Source organism: Xiphophorus couchianus, chromosome 6, assembly GCF_001444195.1.
Source record: "Xiphophorus couchianus chromosome 6, X_couchianus-1.0, whole genome shotgun sequence".
In the NCBI taxonomy this organism is placed as follows: Eukaryota; Metazoa; Chordata; class Actinopteri; order Cyprinodontiformes; family Poeciliidae; genus Xiphophorus; species Xiphophorus couchianus.
This window is the reverse complement of record NC_040233.1, coordinates 18,826,389-18,847,134: the sequence shown is the minus strand read 5'-3', so window position 1 is coordinate 18,847,134 and position 20,746 is coordinate 18,826,389. Positions and strand designations below refer to the sequence as shown.

Below are 20,746 nucleotides of genomic sequence, written 5' to 3'. Positions count from 1 at the left end.
ATTCCAATAATTGGATCTTATTAAAATCTTCTGTTCTCGAGTCACATATGTGAGGTTTTACGCAGAACTCCATTCCAATGCAGACTCTGACCAAGGTCTGCACACAGACAAAAGCAAACACACTTGACACACACGCACACACACAACTGTGTCCCTTTGTGGACCGTTGCCATGCAACATTTCTCTGATTGGGTTAGTTGAGCTCTAGTGAATGTGCAGTCACACACACACCCCTACACTCACAGCACACGCTCCTCCCGGTTGATGAGGATCAGATCACACACAAACTCGACGCCACACCCATCCTCCTCTCCCGCGGGACACAGCTGCTCCTCCAAGGCCGAGGATGGAGAGGGGAGAGAGACATGGCTCTTACAACAGGAGGGAAGTGGTCTCCTCTCTGTGAGCTCTGCTGCTCAGTCCAGGGTCGAAGCTTTTCTTGGCTGTGATGATCGATGGTTCGTTGTTGGTTAAATTAAGTTTTACTACCAATAAATATCAACCCCTTTTTTTCTTAGAATACATACACTTTACCATTTAATCAGTGATAAACAACATAATTTGGATTCTGCTTCATGTGTGCTTCAAGTTCGTTTCATAATTATTTTTTTTTCATTTCTAATGATTTTGCTATGAAAAGAGTGCATTCACATCAAGTGGACTTGAAATCGACACACTCCACTAGAGCTTTTTTACTGTACTTGCTGGAGAATTTCTAAGCCTATTTTCTTTTGTGAGTTTATATTTGTGTTTACAATGGAAGATGATCTGTCTTCAGAGGTACACATTGATCGTATAATCCCAAGATATATTAAGTCCAGAGTCATTTTGTGTGTGACTAAACTGTTTGTGTTGGATCCTCTCGGAAGGGTGAAGTATCAAAGATTAGACATCGATTGGAAGGGTTTTGTTGTTTACAAAAATTTATTCATACAAATCTTACAACACTTTCATGACATTGAGAAACGTAAGAACCCCATATAAGGACTTGTGTGTGTTTAACGATGCCACTTTGCACTGAGGTTAAGTTCTAAAACACAATGTTCTCAAATAGATAAGAGTTTACACATTGAAGTAAGGCGTTGGGCGCTGTCAGAACTATCAACAACAGGCATTTTCTATTATCTTAACAACATCTCTGCTATTATGCTCTTAGACCCTTTTTTTTATTTATTCGAAATAGTGTTGCACAGAGTTGTAAGGAATATATATAGGGGCTATTTTTTGACCATATAAGTTACTGACCAATATCAAAATAATCGACAACACCTCATAATCAACAATAACAAACACTGGTCATTGTTCACAAACTCTCACAGACACTAAACAACTCAAACTCATGCACACACACACATACACACACGCACACGCATGTTGCCTGCTCCACCAACATATACATTCTATTCTTGTCTACAATATTTTTTTTTTACTCAAAAAAACTCATTGGCCATGCTGTGAAAACAAAAGCCTAATTCTACTACTGTTAGGGCAGACTAAGCTGAGCAATTAAACAGAGTAAAAGGAAGTTTCAATGTAAGCTAATGGACTGCAGCATCGTAGGGCCACTGAAATTGCCATCTGTCACTCGTGGCGAATTTTTCTTAGGTTTCTTTTTTTTTATTCTTTTCATTTTTTTATGTTTCTCACATCAAAGCAAGGCACAAAAGCCAAAAGCTGTTTCCACCTCCACGTCTGTGTTCAGTCACTCATAATACACATATATGTGTGTTTGCCACACACACACACACACACACACACGCGCGCGCGCCCACACGCACGCACACTCCATGCACACGCATACCCACAAAGCTTGTGGTTTAAAGCCGAATTAGAAGACGAGTGTGTTATTTTCTATGGGGAGAACACAGTCCGCTGATTCGATTGCAAGAGTACGCACAAAGCTGCAATTGCATACTAGGGAATAAATACTTGGAATGTTCCCTTATAAAAAGTCATAGGGGGTTTCCTGTCTGCTGGAAGGGGTGAACTTCATTCCGCTGTGTTCTGGCGTTGGAGGGAAAACCTATCATCCCGCAGGAAAACCTTTGTGAGGGGAATTCAACATCTGATATTCTGCTTTATCAGACTCATTGACCCTAATCTCACTGAGGCAGAAGAAGCCCTCACCTCTTCTCTGTTTTTAACAAATCCTGCCTTCCCTGACTCTTGAGGTGCTGTGGCTGGTTTCTTGTGCAACCTTTCCTTCCCTTTCTTCTTCTACACTCTCTCATCTCCATATCTCAACCTAACACTCGTTCTCGTTCTTTTTTCCTCACTGCACAGCAGACATCCGACACAGATCAGCTTCTCACTAACAGTTGAACACAGCACTAAATCAGCAAAGGCCATTTAGACTGAAACTAAATTTTAAAAAACTGCTACAATAAGACAAAAAGTAATCAGCGTTCTGTTATATCCACCATGACAGTGGCAGGGGAGGTAAAGATTCAACAAGTCAGTGCAGTTCCAGTATCTACCACCTCCAGCCCTCATTGTTCACATTTTTTTGTCACAATATAACAGAGGGGAGGGCTTCGGAAATGAGCTTGGCGCAGCCCACTTTACAAAAATAGCAATAAAAGCACATAGGCATGCAGTCTCTATGCGAGAATTAGCAAGGTGTCAGTTTCCACATGCACCAAATAAAAATTAAATATCCTCTTTCAGCATCCAGGATTCTGATGATTCCTTTGTGCTTTGTTTCCTGCTTTTCTTTTTTTTCTCTCTCTCTGTTACCTGCATACAATGAACAGATTAAGCACAATTTTCCAGATATTTCTGTTGGTTTACAACACTGAGAGGATCAAACATTCTTTGCACAGTCCTGTAGAGCGTGATTTATCTCCTACTGTGAAATGACTTTGAGGCAAGTAACCAGGCAGTGCTTTCTGCTACCAGATCTCCTGTAAAGGCAATAATCCCCCTGCAAAAGCCCATGTGTGACTGAGTATCCATACTTTCTACACAAACAGGGTATATTTTACCAGTAGAATGGATGGATGTGTAAATCATCCATATATCCATCAGATGAGAAGCTGTCCAACAGAAACCATCTCATTTTAACGCCCTGGGGGGGTAGCAAAACTCTCCAAACCCATAGAGCTCCCATTTAAGGGAGAATGGAAAAAAGAGGGTAGCATCTATCATTTATGATAAGCCCACATGTGCCTCACGTAGCATGCTCACTGCGTCTTTGGGCCTGCTTTTGGAAAACAAAAACGAAAGAAAAACAACAACACTAAAAAAATAGACTACAAAAATAAGTAGTAACATTCAATACTTTGATTGTCTTTTGAAAATCTATTTATTTTCTGCATATGTGGATGACCTTAGGAGATTTCAAGCGCATAAACGTTGAAGGTGCACATCTATCTTTTTTTTTTCTGATTTCATCATCATCTTTTTTTGTCATTTTTTTTTCTGTTGTTTTCAACATCTCAACATGAAAAATAAAAATATTGGTCCACAAAGTAGCTATAACTGTGCGGTATCAAGTGCTTTTGTACAAAAAGGGAAAAGAAAAAAACGATATTATTAATAAAATATTCATTTTAATGGCTTTACTTCATACATAAATACATGTTGAAAGAACACAGGCGCAATCCACTGGTTGGTCAGATATATCTGAATGACTTTGAGTTAACGACTGGATGTATATACACAGGAGGGCAGTTTTGGGCGCTTTTTCTTTCTTTTTTCTTTCTTTTAACGGAGCTACAAATAGGCGAGCCGGCGTCCTTTGTTCCTAACTCTCTGTCTGTACCTTCTACCCAGAACCGCTGCCAGGTATTTCTGCACGGCCATCTGCTTTCTATAGCGGCTGTAGCTGTCGGTGAAGATCCCATCTGAGTGTCTTTTGGACAGGGGCTCTGACTCTTCCTCCATGCTGTTGTCGTCACTGAAAAATAATCGGGGGAAAAAGATACAAAACGGAAGAAATCACGATAAGATTCGTTAATCAAGCAAGTTCAGCATAAATTTGTGTTTCTAAATTGTTTTTTTATTACTACTACATACAAAAATTGATTATCATTACGCTTTGATCAACAGTTGGGCCTTTATTCTTTTGTTTTTCGTTTTTTGTTTTTTTTTTCTTTTAAATATGTGGACAATATGGTAATACCGAATTGCGCATTTGATTTAAAGAAGCGTATCAATTATTCATTTGAAGCCCAATGGATATTCTGACGCATGATTTTTTTTCATTAGCGCATAGACTTAGAACAGTTAATTCAGAAATTAATGGTGCAATCACACCTCAGTTGCAGGGAATTTTAGAATAAGACTCCTGTGTTTATTACTTTCGTTTTTGCAAAACAGAAACACTATATGCATAATGAAGACCTCTAGAGGGTTTTATGGACAGGCAACACAAAAAATAATAATAAACAAATAAATAAAAATCACGCACATATAATGGGTGATGCAAGCAGCCTGAAGTTGTGCAGCGCAGAAACATAAAAAAAAAAAAAAAAACGCTGAAGAGAAATGCCCTTACCCTGCACGAACAGTCATCAGAGAATGCAGATAATGTCTCGCTGTTAACTGACCCAGGATCTCCCTCAAGGCTCTACCTAATTCTTCCTCAGCATGCCTTTCTGGTCTGAGATGATAAAACGCCAAAAAACACATAGATCATCAGAGACTTAAAGGAAAAAATAATAATAACAGAAACAATGATAAATGAAATAAAAGAGGCGCAGACAAAAATGATTCAAGACAGCCTAAAATGTCCCCACCCATCGGCATGAGGTTCAAAAATAATAATAATACCAATTTTAAAAAATAAACAGTATTTAAAAAAAAAAAAAAAAAAAAAAAAAGCCTTAACATGCTCTCCCTCCGTGATCTTCATGTTCAGCAGAATGGAAACAACAACTTGAGGCTACTCGGTATGGAAGTAAGACAGGACAAATTACACTGGGTTCTCTGTCCCAGCTGCAGTACGCATTCAAGTGGGATTTACCTTTTTTCTGGTGGGTAGTACAGGCTGTACGCATCGTCGTTTAGAGATGGGGGGCTTCGTATAGCAAGCTGGTCGCTGTCAAAGCCCATGTCGGACAGAGAGTTGCCATCCTCATCAAACGCGTCGTTTTCAAGTCTGCAATGTGCAAGGCAGTCGTCAGAAATCCGATGCAGTAAAAAAATAAAACAAAATAAAAATAAGATGCGTGCCTCAAACCAGCAGGCACGCCATATGTGTTTCTGATGAAGTAAGAGAAGTATTAAAATGTTACTTTTTTAAAAATAATTACTTAAAATGACAATCATTTCAATTAACCCTTTTTCCTTCTGGTAGAGAATCTGTTTTATATTCCAACTTGCTACTGCTGATGATTTCAGCGCAGACTTCAGACACATTAATTATTAAAAAATCGAAACAATAGGTGTTGAAAAAGATCGCCTATAGGCTATAAGAGTGTGGGCGGTGGAGCCTCAGAAGAGAATGGGGGGAATAAATCAATTAAAAGACTGCTTAAAAATAGCTGCAACATTTCTGAATCGAAGAGAACCACGCCCAAATTTAATTCTGGATATGCTTTTAGCAGGAAAAAAGAAAAGAAATAAATCTTAAATGGGAAGAGCTCTCCGATTCGTTTTGCCTCGCCTCTCCTTGGTGACGCCAGTCCATCGTCATCCCATGGGCTATCCAGCGCACCGACTGCTCTCTCATTTTTAATAAGGGGGAGTTCTGTGAGACGTCCCACCGGACTGATACATGTACGCAATTTCCATAGGCATTTTCCACTGAACACCTGCGTTTGTGTGCTTTGGGGAAATTATTGCACACCCATGTTTTTTTTTCAAGCTCAGCGCTCTAAAATTGCGCATATATTTGCGCACTTGTCTGAACACATAGGATAACAGTACGATTGGAACACTGAAAAATATGCTGTTAAACACAATTTTGAAATGAGTAATTTAAATAAGTATAGCTTCAGTGAGGAAGAATTAGGACAAACCTACCTGATCTTAGGGTAACTTAGTCCTATAGGTGTACAGAAAACGCTGTAGTGCATTAAGATTCCGTAGATGAGCAAGATTAAAGTGGCTTTACTCGAACTGGCCATGCTGTTGATGAAATACAGACAGGAAACAGGTTACTTTCTCTGCTGAGAAATGAACACACTTTGTTTAATCATAGTAACAGACGCTGGCTGCTATTGGTTTTTATATTTATTTTAACTAAAGAAAAAAGCGAGCCATACATGCTGCCTTAATAAAACGATTTAGGTTTTGTTTGGGTATTTTTTTTTTCTTTGTGGTGAAAGTTTGAGATTCAGATTTTCCTCACAAAAAGAATTTGAATTAGACAGTGGGGAAAAAAAGGCGCACATACCTAGAGCAGGAAAGCAGGTGTAGCGCTGTGCTGTGTAGGCTGTGATCCGGGCGCGGCTTTGTTGTTTGTGCGTGTGTGAGAGTTTGAGACACGGTGTTTCTTCCTCACAGCACTTTTTCCTGGCTCAAGCGCCTCCGTTGGGTCTCCTTGTGTTGATCTCCCCCACTCTTTAGTGCAGCCCGTCTCACTTTTATAGACACAGTGAAATTGAAAGGGACGCAGCCTGGTCGCAAACAAAAAAACACTCTGCGCTAGGTGTTCTTCTACATAGCGCTGCTCCAAACTTTTGTCCTGCGCTGCTGATTGCCGTGGATTTTTATCCGCGCATCGTAAGCCTTGGCCCCCACCTCCCTCCTCCCCCTCTTCCTCCTCCCTTCACCAAGTCACATTAAGGATGCTATGGACGTCATCAAGTCTTCCTCCCGGAATATAATGGTACAGTTCCTTCCTCATCGATGCATCCATCAGACTCCCGCCCTCCCTCCATCCACAGATTGAAGTTTACTTTAAAACTTTCAGCTTTTTGCTAACGTAGGGGAAGGTATGCGTAAAAAAAGAAAAAAAAAACGAGTTTCAGATGTTATGACCACTTTTTCAAGGTCTTTTTGATTCACGTCACAAATTAATGTTTAGTTACCACCACCGAAAGGGGATTTTTTTTTTTTTTTTTTTTTTTGCTGGTACATCTGGTGGTTTCATGTAACCATGTGGCTTTGATAGACGTGGCCTCTGGGGACCGCCGGAGCTGTCCGGTGCTGAAATGAATCGGCTCAGATTGCGACGCTTCCAGACTTCAGAGTCGCATTTTCTAATCGTTTCCAGTAATTGCTCGTTCGGTAACGAGTGTGGTGGCTTTAATGGCCACACAGCTGAAGTACAAGGTCTCTTGGATTTCTAAAATACATAAGGGACCTGAATTTAAACAGGGGCTGGTGACGCAGGATAGCGCTTTCCGATATAAACCTACAGCCTATGTAGGTTTTGTGATGATTCTATTTCTGTATGTCACGTTTTATTAAAACAGCATGCCACTGTGTGGTTAAAATGCACTGTTTACATTCAGAAAACGAAAAACGTTGAGAAAGGTCTGGAGCTGTTGTTACAAATGATTCATGTGTATCTTTAGAAATATTTCTGAGATCACTAACTGTGTAACAATTAGAATGTGCACAAAAAGCTCCTTTATGGAGTAAATATGCAGCTGAATTTACAGATTCCATGAAACTGCAAAAGTGATCAATAGAGACATCTTCTGCTGTATGATTAGCCTAATGTATCATTTATGATACAAAGAAGTATCTTGCTGGGTTTTGCTAAACGTTTCCAATAAATCATTACATCATGAATGTACAACACTTTATCACCTCCTTTAAAATCCAAATTGCATCACAGTTTATGTCAAGTTTAAAAGATCCGGCTTACTACCACATGCTTACATCACGTTTACTTCCCATTCAGAAAACTGGGGGGAGATTTCCTGAATCCACGGCTTCTTCAGGCCATAAACATATAACTTCACTGCAGGCCTAAAATCCCTCTGTATCATAGATGCTCAATTCATCATATATAACCCTTACTGCACTATTTTTCTTTTTTTCCCCCTCAGTATAGGTGGTTGTGCCTTGTTGAAAGGTGGCACATTGATAATAGGGTAGCTATTTTGCTCAAAAAAGCATTCACATTCTTACTAAGCAGATTTACATAGAACCTTTTTTTTAAATATTGAGGACAACACATCTTTCCTTTGCACGATTTTTCTGATGTAACACTTTTTAAAAGTGAGGAGGGGGGAAAAAACACATTTTCAAACATGACTTGTGTTACAGTCCACATGCATTTGGGGCCCCCTGTTGGCTTTGGAGCTCCAAGCAATTGCTTAGTTCACTTATCCTGCAGATTTGCACCCTTTGCTAGCTACTTTTCAACAGCTTTCAATTATTTAAAAATAAATAGGGCAATGTAATATGTACGTCACGCAACTAATACTGAAAAACTTTCAAGGTAAAAGTAAAAAAGTGTGACAGAATGACAAATTCATTATAACAAAAGTATTTTCCCTTTACTACACATAAGCTGAGTACATCTGGTAAATGATTTTGGATATATCCTAAACCAGAATAGCATGCCTCTTGTTTTCACCTCCGTTTTTGGAGATTTCCCAGGCACATACTCGGAACAAAGCAAACCCATCACATCCCCTCTGGCCTGCCAACACCTTGGGATCACCAAACATGAGCTGGAGAGTGTTATTGGGAAAAGATCTGTCTGGTTGTTCCTTCAGGACCTGTGAGCCCTATGACCCAATACTGGATAAATGAAAGATAATGTCTTAATAGATCTTGAACCTTAAAAATGTATTTGAGGTCATGTTGATTAATTTATCTTGAAGAAATCTCTATGCAGTCCATTTCTATATCCAGAAATGCCCCCTATCTTGTATTCTTCTTTTGAATAGCTTTTATATGATAACAGCAAGATTAAGTTGTTGATTTCTCCTGGTTTATGGTTTGGGTGTGGATCCTCCAATATATTTAAATGTCCCCCAATCTTTAAGTCTTTCTAGTAACATCCATGTCTTCCATTAAATGGCCCACTTCACTATGAGAGTTAAACCTTCCTGTTTATTGGCTTATGTAAAGGAAAGAGTTTTAGAATGTCGAGTTTAAAGGATGAATTCCTCTATTAAAACGTGACTAATCAGATAGACGCGTTTGGTTCTTTGGGGGTTCGTCCTGGTCACCGATGGGGAGCTTTAGCTGATCTTTTGATTTGATTGAATCACACCTAAAGCTCACCAGTAACCTGCAGAATTTGCCAGAGAGGCGCACGTCAGCGTTTTGTTTAGGCTGACGCATTATGACGAAGAGACCCAGTCACCGCCAGGAGGGGCCTGATCCACAACTTTTTTTTTTTTTTTTTCTTAGGACGTGATGCTGTGAAACGCCCAACTTAAAGCCCATACCGCTGAACTGGAGCTGACTACTAATATTAGGCCTGCTCGGTGCAGCAGGTGGAGATGCGGATCAGTACCCTGAGCAAACGGCGCCATCATGAGGAAAAGAAGTGAAATATGATTAAAAAAACTGATGAGATTCGGGGGGTTTTTTGCGCGCACGTCTTTGAATGTGAAAGATGCAAGAAGGTGTGAAAGAAAGTGAACAATTTATTCAAATCCAACTTTAAATCAAACCAAAACGATTTGCGGAATAAATAAATAAATGCTCAAAAGAGCTAATTTTACATCTCAAGGAATGTCTGGTTAAGCTCAACAAATGTAGCTCAAATCATTTAGAGTTTTAAAGTGCCTTACACAATTTTAAGATTTTTTTGGGTTACAGAAATAAACCTAAAAGTATTTTGAGGGGATTTTATGTGAATTATCATCACACAGTAGTGCATAACGGCCAAAAAATAAATAAAATAAAGGTTTTAATGGCCTTTTTCCTTTTGCTTAGGTTACAAGTAATATAATATCTTTACTTAGGGTTTAGATGTGAAAATTGTATCCAAAGCACTGAACATCAACCTTGTTCAGTACATCAACTGAAAATGAAAAGATAGCACAGCTTAGCAAGACATAACTACCCACCATGATAAGATAACTTGTTGACAAGGAAACTAATAGTCATGCACTCCACAAATCTGGCATTTATGGAAGACGAGTAAAATCCATTGTTGACAAAGTCATAGTGGACTGAAAGCACAATAAAAAACTACCTTTGAAATCATTTGGTGATTTGCTGTTGTGAACAGACTGATGAACAGGAACAGGATAGAGGGAGTGCCTTAAGTACATTTATGACAGTTTATTTTCATTAAAATTAATGAATTAAAGTTAGAAGATTATCAATAAGGATTAATTAATTTATTAGATAAACTAGCTTAAAATAATAACAACAAAAAATCCCTTCACTTAAAATTGATTTAATATTAACCTTTTCCTGTGTGCGTGTGACGTTGTAATATCTCTAGCAAGACACAGTTTGCATGCTGTCCACTTAGTGTCAGTAGAGGTCAGCAAATCCTTCCTCAAAACCTTAAAAAAATTCAGCAGAAAGTGTTTAATCTGCAAACCCTCTGAGTAATTTTTTAAGTTTCAATGTCAAGATTACATTTTTTCCTCAAAATATTTTCCCTCCACCACACTTTCTGTATAGTGCACTGATAATGGGAATCAAATGGATTCAAAGCAGTGTGAAAAATAAACGAGAACACGATTTTCTAGAAGCATAATGGGACATCGCAGAGCTCCACTGTCGGTGCCTCAGGCAGTAGATTCAAATCGTAGATGAGAAAAGACAACTGTAGGGGGCAGCAAACACTTTTACACTGTAATTGAGTTCAAAGGTTAAACATAGAAATACAACAGTTCCAATTTCATTTTTATTAAACGTCCGGGCACTGAAAAGATTTTGTCTCTATATTTTGTTAGGGTGTATAAATGTCATGTGTAGTATTAATGCAGCTCAAAGACTGACCGGATTTGTTTCACTCTATTGTAATACACAGGGACGTCGGCCATATTGGATACACACTGAGCAAGATTCGCTGTGAACTTCAAGTGCTGTCGGAAATAACACAACCGGAAACTAATTTCAATTAAAATATATATATAGCACAAAAAAAGAAAAAGAAAGGAAAACATATCGAGACACAATTCTCCAAATGTAGTTTGTGAAATAAAGTTTGGACATATTAGTTTGTTTTTGCACTGTTGTAAATTGCAGATTTACAACCTAGTTTAGCTTTAGGACAAACTGTTTTATAACAGCACTAAACAGTAACATATTTTCTATCATTATGGGGAATACTGACAAAAAACAATACATTTGATGTCATAAAACTAGTTTAACAGAACAAGTATGTTTTAAAGTAGAACATTCTCTTGCAGATCAATTAATATCTTATTAAACATCGATATTGATTTGTGAAAAACTGAGCAGTAATTAACATTTGATTATATATAAAAGTTCAATAAAAAATATTATAAAATAATTGATCAAAACAAAACAGGAAAGCATATTACTTTAGCAGGAGAAATTCTGCTTAAGTAATCTGCCTTTTGGAAACTTTTGTATCATGTTGACACCTTTTTAAGAACCAGTATTTTTTATATAAATATTTTAAAAATGAGTGGCTTCAAAACGTTTTTCAGATAGAAATATTACAATCTATTGTTAGTCACCTGTGTAAAACAATCACTGCAAATGTAAAACTGTAATTTGTTGGTAAACATTTTTTTTAATTAAGATTGAAGAGATGATAACCTATGAATTTAATTTAGCATTTTTGACAGCTATATTTCTCACTCACTCAACAGATGATCAACTGAATTAATCCTTATTCAGGAACAGTACACTTTATTTGTTCTTGATGGAAATAAATGTTGTAACGGTTTCTTGTTTCTGGTGTACATCTGAAGTATAGAATAATATCAAAGGATACAATTAGAACACAATAGAAAACCCCCTCTGTGAAAATGAGCATAAATGGATTAAAAATAAGGAGCTTCAGTCAGTTCAAATCACTGTCATGTTTTCTATTTAGTTGGACTTCTTACAGTAAAATGCGTATTTTTCTCTACTTCGGCTGGAAATGCTCGGTTGAGAACGACAGCAGCCACTGAAGGACCGTAACATTTATTATTTTTATATTTATTTTAGAACTGAGATAGCATATCTCACACGCTGCAAAAAATTAGCCTCTAAACCAAACATGTATGTTCCGAGTCTAATCTCTACCCGTGAACGCAGCATGATTCCTTCTTTGGCCTCATTGCCTCTCCTCTGTACTAGTCCTGCTATTGTTGTGCGTCTTTTCTGGGCGACCCTCACCTACCATCCGCCGGCGACTCCTTACACTTAACCTCGCGTGTTTACCGCCACGTTAAGCATTGTTTTCTGGCGTGGCTGAGTGTCCTCTCTGTGTAGGGATACAAAGAAAGGACCCTAGTGAAGGACTTATTGGGAGCTGGTGAAGTAGTTAATCGGCATGGGACAGACGGAAGACTGAGATTCCACGTTCAGAGCGCTTGTGTCGGCTGTTTCCTCCTATTTGGATTCTTCCGCGAGAAACTACAAAGCGCCTTGTGTTGGAGGACAGAAGGAGGGGAAAACGATCACAGGACGCATGTAGCCGACGTACGACGCTGCTAAGGTTGGTTTTAAGGTAAGAAATGCCCGCCTTAGAGACACTGGAAAGTCACGTTTTGTCGTGGAAGTGGAGTGAGCAGGGCCTTGCGGTCTACAGCCAGTAAAAGTTGGTGAAAGGAGCAGGAGAGTTAACTTTGGTGTGGTACAATGTCACTATCTGCTCCGGGATTCGAGTTTCCCAAGCTAGTTTGTTAAAATGTCCTCAGGAGAGCCACAACAATTATTGTCGGAATTTATTTATTTAGCAGTTTCTAAATGAACTGTACACGGGGAAAACAGAACAACTCAGAGCTGCATTTTGAGTTTTTAAGAAATGTTTATTTGCCCTGCTAATTAAGAGTTAACAATCTGCTCTTTTCTGTTTGCCTCACCCATTTTTTTTCTCCCCCACACACACTCTCAATATACTCAATCAGCTGCTGCAGGCCTCAGCTGTTGGAGGCCTTTAAAACAATACCCATGGGAGTCTCCAAAACTTCTTATTTAAGCGTTTTCCAAAAGTTTTTTCTGAATTCTCACATGCTTTTATTGTGAAGGTGCCCCTAAGATATGCAGATTTCTGTACAGATATGTGCAATATTGAAAAGGATTACTTGGATGCCCAATTGGTCAGATATGTATAACATTTCTCATAGTTTTAATGTTTAACCAGTGGGTTCATCTTTATGCTCACACCTCATCAAGACTTTACAGATGGAGTTTCTGAAGTTTGGGGAATAACAAGGAGACGCATAGGAAAATGCGGGTTAGTTTCAACAAATCATTGCAAAATGGAGCAGGAACATCTCAGCCTCATGTACTCCTAACATCCTGCAGCAATGGTTGTTGTTATAACCGTCTCCCTTACTGAATATCTCTGTTTGGTATACTCCAGTGGCCCAGTAATCCTCCTCCACGGTAATCCCTCTCTGTCAGTACAGCCCCAGTTGGCCGGACAGTTGTGTCTCCTCCACTTCCACACACAACCACACACATTCACACAGAGGCACTCGCTCACAGCTGGAAGCAAGAGGACTGTTGGCGGAGGAGTGAGGAGCAGGAACAGGTGGCATTGGCCGGGGTTCAGGGACTTTGGATTTAACTAGAGCTGCTGAGGATCCTCACATACTCCTTGGGTGGCCTCATGACACAAATAAGACTCTGCATCATCATTTACAATTTGCTGATTAGAGACTTCCACGATTTTGTGCCAGGAACAGAGAGAACCTAGGCTGTCATGGGACGTCCCCGCCTGCAAAAGGAGAATTCGCAAGATTTCCCAGCTATGTAGTGGGAGCTGCTCTTCAATTTTATAGCTGAAAGATGGCTCGCTTTTTTTTTTTCCCAGCCTCGTTCCAGCCTTTGACGGGAAAGCAGGTGGCCTCAAAAAGCATGAATGGATTCGGAAGGAAGTCCAACCCTTCATCCCCCCTCGCCTTCCCCGCTTCCCCTCTCGCTGGCCGCTTCCCTCCAATCACTGTGATTGGCATCGCTGGCAGCCCAGATTGAAGATGAGGACAAGCCGCGGCATGGAGAATAACCCGGTTCGATTAGTGGGAGCTGGTTTCTGCTGAAATAGTTTTGGTTGTAGATTTTATGAGCTGGTATTTACCCCTGAGCTATTTCAAAGGGGCTGCTTACTGCAGAAGCTCACGAGGATTTTCTTGAAATGCCGCAGTGATCGAGTAAATCTCTCAAGACATTTGACAAAACGGCCTGGTACATGCCTGAAGTTCTTTACTAGAAAGATGTCATTCATACAAACAAAAAAACAAAGAAAAGGAAGTTTCTTATCACAACCTATTCAAACTGGCTTTTATCATTACAATCTGACTTTAATGCTGTCATTGCTGCCACCTGCCAATTAAACGCCATTTGGTCATTGAAAGCGGAAGTGAGGTTTATTTGCATGCAAAATGCTGATCTGTCTCCTGAGATGAATTCTAATAACAAGTGTGAATGTGTGTGACCCACTGAGAGCCCCTCATTTGTGATCGTCTCTCCGCAGACACATGTTAATGACAGGTGTGAACACAGGTTTTATTTTTGCATTTTTCTTTTTCCGTTTGCAGCTGTTTATGTGAACAGTGTAGCATCTTTCTCAAGAAAGCGTTTGCACTGGTTTATTTCTGATTAAAAAGAAATAGACATCTCTCCTTTTTCTTTTTTTTTTTTTCAAATAATCTTTTTAACATCATTTTTGCAAAATTGCATCCTTAAAGGTTTTCAATTTTTGTTGCATGCTCTGAAATATTGTATTATGTTTTTATGTGATGAATGGTTACTCAAAGCAATGATTGAAAAAAGTTCAAAATGTCTTAGTCAGATAATGTTAATATGGATTCTTTTTAACCTTCATGCAGTATGCTAACAGTTCATAGTGCCATGTTTTTGTTCCAATTTAAAATAAAAAATATTTTGAATGCAAATTTTCTTTATGCCTACTCAGCCATAAATTAAGCAAAGTAGAACAAACTATTTTATGTTTGAGAAAGGATTTCAGATGTTCACTATAATAAAAGTCAGGTGCACAGTTTCCCAACTTTGCATCAAATGTTTACAATTTGTTGCTCTAGAAAACATTTTTTGTCTTTTCCCAGCAGCAAAGATGAGAACTTCAAAAGCCCTTGGTATATTTAGCCAAGTTTAATGAATTATTTTGCCATAAAACAAATGGCCCAAATTAAAGATTACCTCTCTCACTGTAAATATCGTTCTAAAAAATTACAAAAAGTTTGCGTTCGCCTTGGTCCCACTTACTGGAGGCCACATTTGTACCATTCCTGAATAACAGTCAGGGGCCCATAATCCCAACTTTTCAGTTCCTTTTGGCAAGTTCATGGAGTGTGAATACTTTTCTAAACGCACCGTTTTTCTAAAATAAATCAAGAGAATCACTTTGCGGTTGGATCCTCCTTGTGAAATAGATTCTAACACTTCATAAGCAGAACATGCGTTATACAAATTAAAATGTGTACTGGCTTGAATTAGCATTACTATTTGTGCTTTGCAAAAGTGCAACATGTGCATACATGTACTACAAAGCAACTGAAGGTCAGACTCATCTGATGTGATCTGATTTGTCTTCTCATGAGGGAAATAACTGCAAAATGTCAGCTGTGGTGCATGTGTTGAAATGGCTTATTATGCATGTTCAGAACAGCTATTAACCGATTCATTTCAATGGACCTTTCTGTGTGTGCGGACAAAACCCTTATCTTTATAGGATGGTTAAAAACAGCAACCCTACAGTGTTGGGGTGTCTTATTTCTCTTGCAAGACATTTCCAGGAAGGGAAACTATGTCATCCTTAATTTCTGTGAAATAAAAGCCTCAGTTTATGTGGTGTGGTGATTTCTGAATCCGCAAAGGTCTCCATTGTCTCAGATTAATCCACAGTGACAGTAAAGGTTGCATAAGGTGCAAACTCAAACGGCCTCTGCAGAGTTTAATATTATTTCATTATTCACTATAGTTTGGGTCTACATTATTTTTCATCTCACGAAAAGTATAAGTGTGCAACAATCTTCTGTTGCATCTGTGCATGTTGGTCTAGTGAACTGACATACATGAGGCTGCTTGTAGAAATCTCTCATGATAAAATAGTTTCAGGATGACAGTTTCAAAGGATGCATTCAGAAAATCTTTGTTTCTCTTTTTCAGTTTAGATGTGTGGCAGCTAAAGAAAAGCGTCCCGCCTGTAGTGCTGCAGTATTGTTGTTGGGCCCTGTGGGAAGCAACAGCCTGTGTCTCCTTAATCTGACATGGCATCACAGGCTGTCTGGCACGAAGCTCCACATGTCCTTGGATGGGGTCTGGCCCCAGCATTCAGTTGACCAAATAATGGTGTCTTTTGTGTATTCTTGTTACTGTGAGGGAGAAGTTCCCCATAAAATATGTATTGGCAGAGTTTTCTGATATTTTTTTCTTGTTTATAGGTATAGACCAATTTGTTAGATTAATGTTCTAAACAGAAAAGCAAACATATAATGCTTACTTGCATAACTCAGTTGTCATAACTCACTTATGCAAGTAGGCATAACTCAGTTATACTACACTCAAGTCAGAACAAATTACAGACTGAAGCGATTTGAGGTTTATTAAAAATTCTAGTTGTGTTATGAAGAGTTCTTAAGAGTTGTTGAGAAGCTCAAAAAGTCAAAACTTCACAGTTCATTATCCTTAAAACTGTTGTTGGGCCATCCACAAGAAAATAACCTGCAGCTAAAGGGGCTGAATTTTAATATGTGACCTGCATCACCATTTGAGTTTGAAGCACAAGAGAACACATTTCTTTCTGTTTATGTCATTGTGTGTATAAAAGCCCCATTTAGGAGACCATTACAGAGAGGACACAGTGTTGTGCAAGGAATTTAATTTGTCATAAAGCTGAGTTGTCCCACAAGGAATTCTTGTGATATTTATTTATGCATTTTCTTTTTTAATTGTCACAAACAATTTTCTTGTTTAAAACCGGTTTCATTCTGCTTTGTTAAATGTTTAAGACTGACTGATCTTTGTTTCTGTGGCTGCGTGTTTAAAACTGTTGAGGCATCTTGTGGTGGTAAAAATACACCAATTAAATTTTTATTTGGTGTATTTTTGGTTATTTTTTTAGCTTTGACTTTCAGTGTAAGGACACTGATTTTTACAAGCGTTTGTTCTGCTCTGTTTTTGTTATGTTATCTGGGGCTTGGGTTTGTTTGCGTGTTGCTCCTCTGAGAAAGCTCCACTAGGTGCTTTTGTTTTGTGTACATAAAAAAGCAGATGTAACTGAGAAGGGAGAAGCCAGTATCGGTCTTGTTGTAGGACTAAATTATGAGAGATGATCATGTCACACTTTTGTTTTCTTTTTGCAATGTAACTTTTTGAAGCTCACACAAAACATGTTTTGCACAAGATTAACGTTACAAGAATCCAGAGAATTTAGGGAGTGCAAAGAGTATACTGATAAAACTCAAGAGTTTTACCAGATAAGAAAATCTTCAAAACATTCTCCTGAGATTCTGGGCATGATATTTTCTCACCAGTAACTTATTTTTGTCCGAGTTTCACTTCTTGACTAAAAGTGTAGGCCGTTGAACCAGTTTGACAAACCACAAATACTCACCTGATGTGGGCTTGTTCAGGCTTGTGATTGGTTTATAACGGTCTCAGAATGAATCACTGCTCTACAAACGTGTTTAAATTCCTCGTGTTTACCAAGGGGTGGATATCACATTGACTTCAGATGTTAGTGATCCAGAATCACCAATGAGCAGTATTGGGGATGTAAAATTAGTGACGAAGTCTAGTCTTTCAATTAATATTTTCAGGGAATATGTTTGTTTTCATGCTCTGCAGCTCACTAAAGAACTAGGGTAGAGCTAGCATGTTGACCCATTGATAATTGAACTCTTGGCATATTTCAGAATGACTTCATTTAATTTTGTGTTGTCAAAGCCAACAGAACATTTTGTCCGGCCGTATAAACTGAGACTAACACAGACACGGGGAAATTCAGCTGTCAGTGCAGTCTCTCACTCTGAGTGTAATTGCATGGAAATAAGCTCTGAGGTAACCAAAAATTGGCAGTTTTCTGCTTATAAGTATGTTTGCAGCTAACATAAAACCGCAGGCTGCACTCTAACAACACAAATTGGCCATTGAGTTTTGTCAGGAACTCCTGTATTAATCCTTAAAAACTACAATATTATAAAGCCTTTCAGATACTTTGGATTTGATTAGGACTAATCTATCATCTGATATTGCAATAACAAAATCATGTTTAGGCTTGAAAACGCAGTTAAAGAATAATAATGTGGTTCCCTGGTTTTATTTTTTGGACAGTTCCCAAGTAGTACAATACGAATGTAGCTGTTTTTTATTTGTTTCTAAGGATGAATTTGATTCAACAGTTTCCAATAAGCTCACATCTTGTTCGTATTGACAATGTTTTCAATAGGTAAACCACTATGCAAATGCTAGCTCTGTGTTTTGATATGACTCTTTGTTAATTTGAATCAAAATATTTGAACACGTCGTCAAAAGATACAGAAAATGCTGGTTTTCTGCCTCAGACATTTAATGCTTCCAAGTAAAACTTTTGAATAACAGGAAAATGCTTACCTATATTTGTTTCTACATTTGTTAGTCACAGCCTGCCTGAAATTTTTAACACTGAGCTGTTTTTTTCTTCTCATTTGGGACTCTTCTCTGCTTTGCTATTTTTTTGTAAGCACAGCTGTCACTTTGTTGTCACATCAGCTACAGAGTCTGGCAGACATTTGGGATATTGCTGAATCTGACATGCAGGAAGTAATGGGGTCAGAGGGTTAGGGTTAGGGTCACATGCAATTTTTTTGGTGCTGATATTAGAAAGCTAAAAGATATTAGAATTTAAAATCCAACATAAAATATACTTTTGACCGTGATTTTAGAAATCACTTCCTCTGCCGCTGCAAACCCTCTGACCAAATTGCACTTGTTCTTGTAGTTATCACAATAAGAATTTGTTTAACAAATAAAACTAAAATGGCAGTCATTAGAGAGATCTGTTGTGAGACTTACATAATTGAAGTTGTGAGAACTGCTGAACTAAAAGAAAAAAAAAGTTTAAGACAAACCTCTTGATCTCCCATTTATTTTGCTTCTATTCCCTTTGTGTTTCTTTGTTGTCAACACTGTTTATTCATTAGAAGAAAGTCAATATTCTATATCCTACGAATAGATCCATGGATTGATTCTTGGACTTCCCCAGGTTTGGTGCAGCTTTTCAGAGGCCATGGCCATTAGTCTTAGTGTGGTGCAACACATTTGGCATATTATAGTAAATTTTTGTTGGATTTGAAATTTAGTTGGACTGCTTCCCAAAACAAGAAGTCTACATAACCCTCTTTTCTGTTGTTACCATATAACACCATATACCCATACCATATAGCAGATTTGGAGTCTAAATGCTATTAGGGTGTTTTTACTGAACTTCTTAAATATGTTCCATTGTATGTTTCTAATTATTCCAAAGTCTACAAAGAACAGAGTTTTCCTTCATTCCATTTGTCACAATATAATATTGTTATAATGATATAAAAGCATAATAATCAAAGAAAACCAAGAGGAAAACCAAAAGTATGCTGTGGTATGTTGGACTTCAACTGTATCAAAGCTTTACAAGTCAGTACGACAATTTAACTTGCTCTGAGCAGCCTTAAATTTGGTTTCTTTGATCAAATAGTTCCCTTTAATTAATCAAGACTTGGAAAGAGTGTTGTTTTTTTTAATTACAAGAGACACATTGCTAATTATACTGTCTCATTTTTGACAAATATTTACTAAATGTTTGATTAGCTAGTTGTTTTTCAGCTCACAGTTGAGGCCACAATGCTTTTTTTTTTCTTTTGCAACATTTTGCCATTAATTTTTACAAAAATTCTTTTAAATTCAGTTCATTTATATTGTGTCATTTCATAACAAATGTCATGTCAAGGTACTTTGCAAAGAATTTTCAAGTCAATCAAATATTTTTTTTGTTACATTTTGCATCTTTTGCTCTAACATGCCTCTTATCTTCTCTTGATGCATTTTGGACCCTATAAACATATTTTGTAACATAAGACATACATTTAACAGAAAAATTGCATTAAATATTGTTTGAACATTTATAATTTTAGGTATGCCAGACAACTACTGAACACTTATGATCACAATTTCTTTATAGACTTCAATAAAACCACTTTTTATATCTCGATGCATTTATAGTAAAAATACTAGCAAATAGCAATATTTGACACTTTTACTCTGCACTAACCTGGTAAAAACCAGCTCATTATTCTATGGTTTGCTTCATACAGAACATGTTGACTGCAATGGCCTGGCTAGTGTAGCACCAAATTCAACTCTTTTCTTCTATTAGTTGGATCCATCAAATTCTTGTATTTGAGGTAATTTTGTAGCAGTTTTAGAGAGTAGGACACAAGGATCAACTCGTTATTTTCATACCAAGGATAGGAGCACCCTCACTACGGCACAATATGCATATTTTTTCTAAAATTATTGTTTTTTTTATTTACTTGCTTTATGCTGTAGGCAGCTGCAGCATATGCAATATTTTTCCTGCGTTCTGACATGCAGTCCACACTGTTACATACCTGTGGGAGGTGTCACATGCAGGTACTCGAAACTGTCGTAACGTCTGTCAGATACCAGGATATGAGTCACTGAAAGCAGTACGCTCTCTGATTTGATCTGTACCTCTGACACACGTAAACTGTACTGAAGTAATTTTAACGAAGAGGCC

The 20,746-nt window shown here is 38.0% G+C and overlaps 2 protein-coding genes across 4 annotated transcripts in view; one reads left to right on the top strand and one right to left on the bottom strand.

Annotated features, from left to right (window-relative positions):
* Positions 1–905: 905 nt before the first annotated feature.
* adcyap1b (adenylate cyclase activating polypeptide 1b) lies at positions 906–6,653 on the bottom strand. Of its 2 annotated transcripts, XM_028021392.1 has the most exons (5): positions 6,341–6,653; positions 5,968–6,072; positions 4,967–5,101; positions 4,499–4,603; positions 906–3,898 (listed from the first exon to the last, which is right to left on the bottom strand). In XM_028021392.1, exons 2-5 carry the CDS (start codon positions 6,069–6,071, stop codon positions 3,715–3,717), a joined length of 528 nt encoding a protein of 175 aa, XP_027877193.1. In that variant the 5' UTR covers position 6,072; positions 6,341–6,653; the 3' UTR covers positions 906–3,714. The 2 variants fall into 2 exon arrangements, with proteins under 2 accessions (XP_027877193.1, XP_027877194.1); XM_028021393.1 differs by lacking the exon at positions 4,499–4,603 and having other exon boundaries at positions 6,341–6,652.
* Positions 6,654–12,106: 5,453 nt separating this feature from the next.
* The window catches only part of yes1 (YES proto-oncogene 1, Src family tyrosine kinase), a 26,267-nt gene continuing 17,627 nt past the window's right edge, over positions 12,107–20,746 (top strand). Inside the window, exon 1 of one of the 2 annotated variants that reach the window (XM_028020902.1) lies at positions 12,107–12,496. The gene's annotated coding sequence lies outside the window, so the exon portion shown is untranslated. Of the gene's footprint in view, positions 12,509–20,746 lie in introns of both variants that reach the window. The other variant, XM_028020901.1, reaches the window with a different exon arrangement.

Bases quoted from the DNA above. Each gene is read 5' to 3' on its own strand.
- adcyap1b (XM_028021392.1), bottom strand. From the start codon at position 6,071: ATGGCCAGTTCGAGTAAAGCCACTTTAATCTTGCTCATCTACGGAATC. The intron at 5,102-5,967 runs GTAGGTTTGTCC...TGCACATTGCAG, and splicing joins CTAAGTTACCCTAAGATCAG to ACTTGAAAACGACGCGTTTG. The intron at 4,604-4,966 runs GTAAATCCCACT...TTATCATCTCAG, and splicing joins TACTACCCACCAGAAAAAAG to ACCAGAAAGGCATGCTGAGG.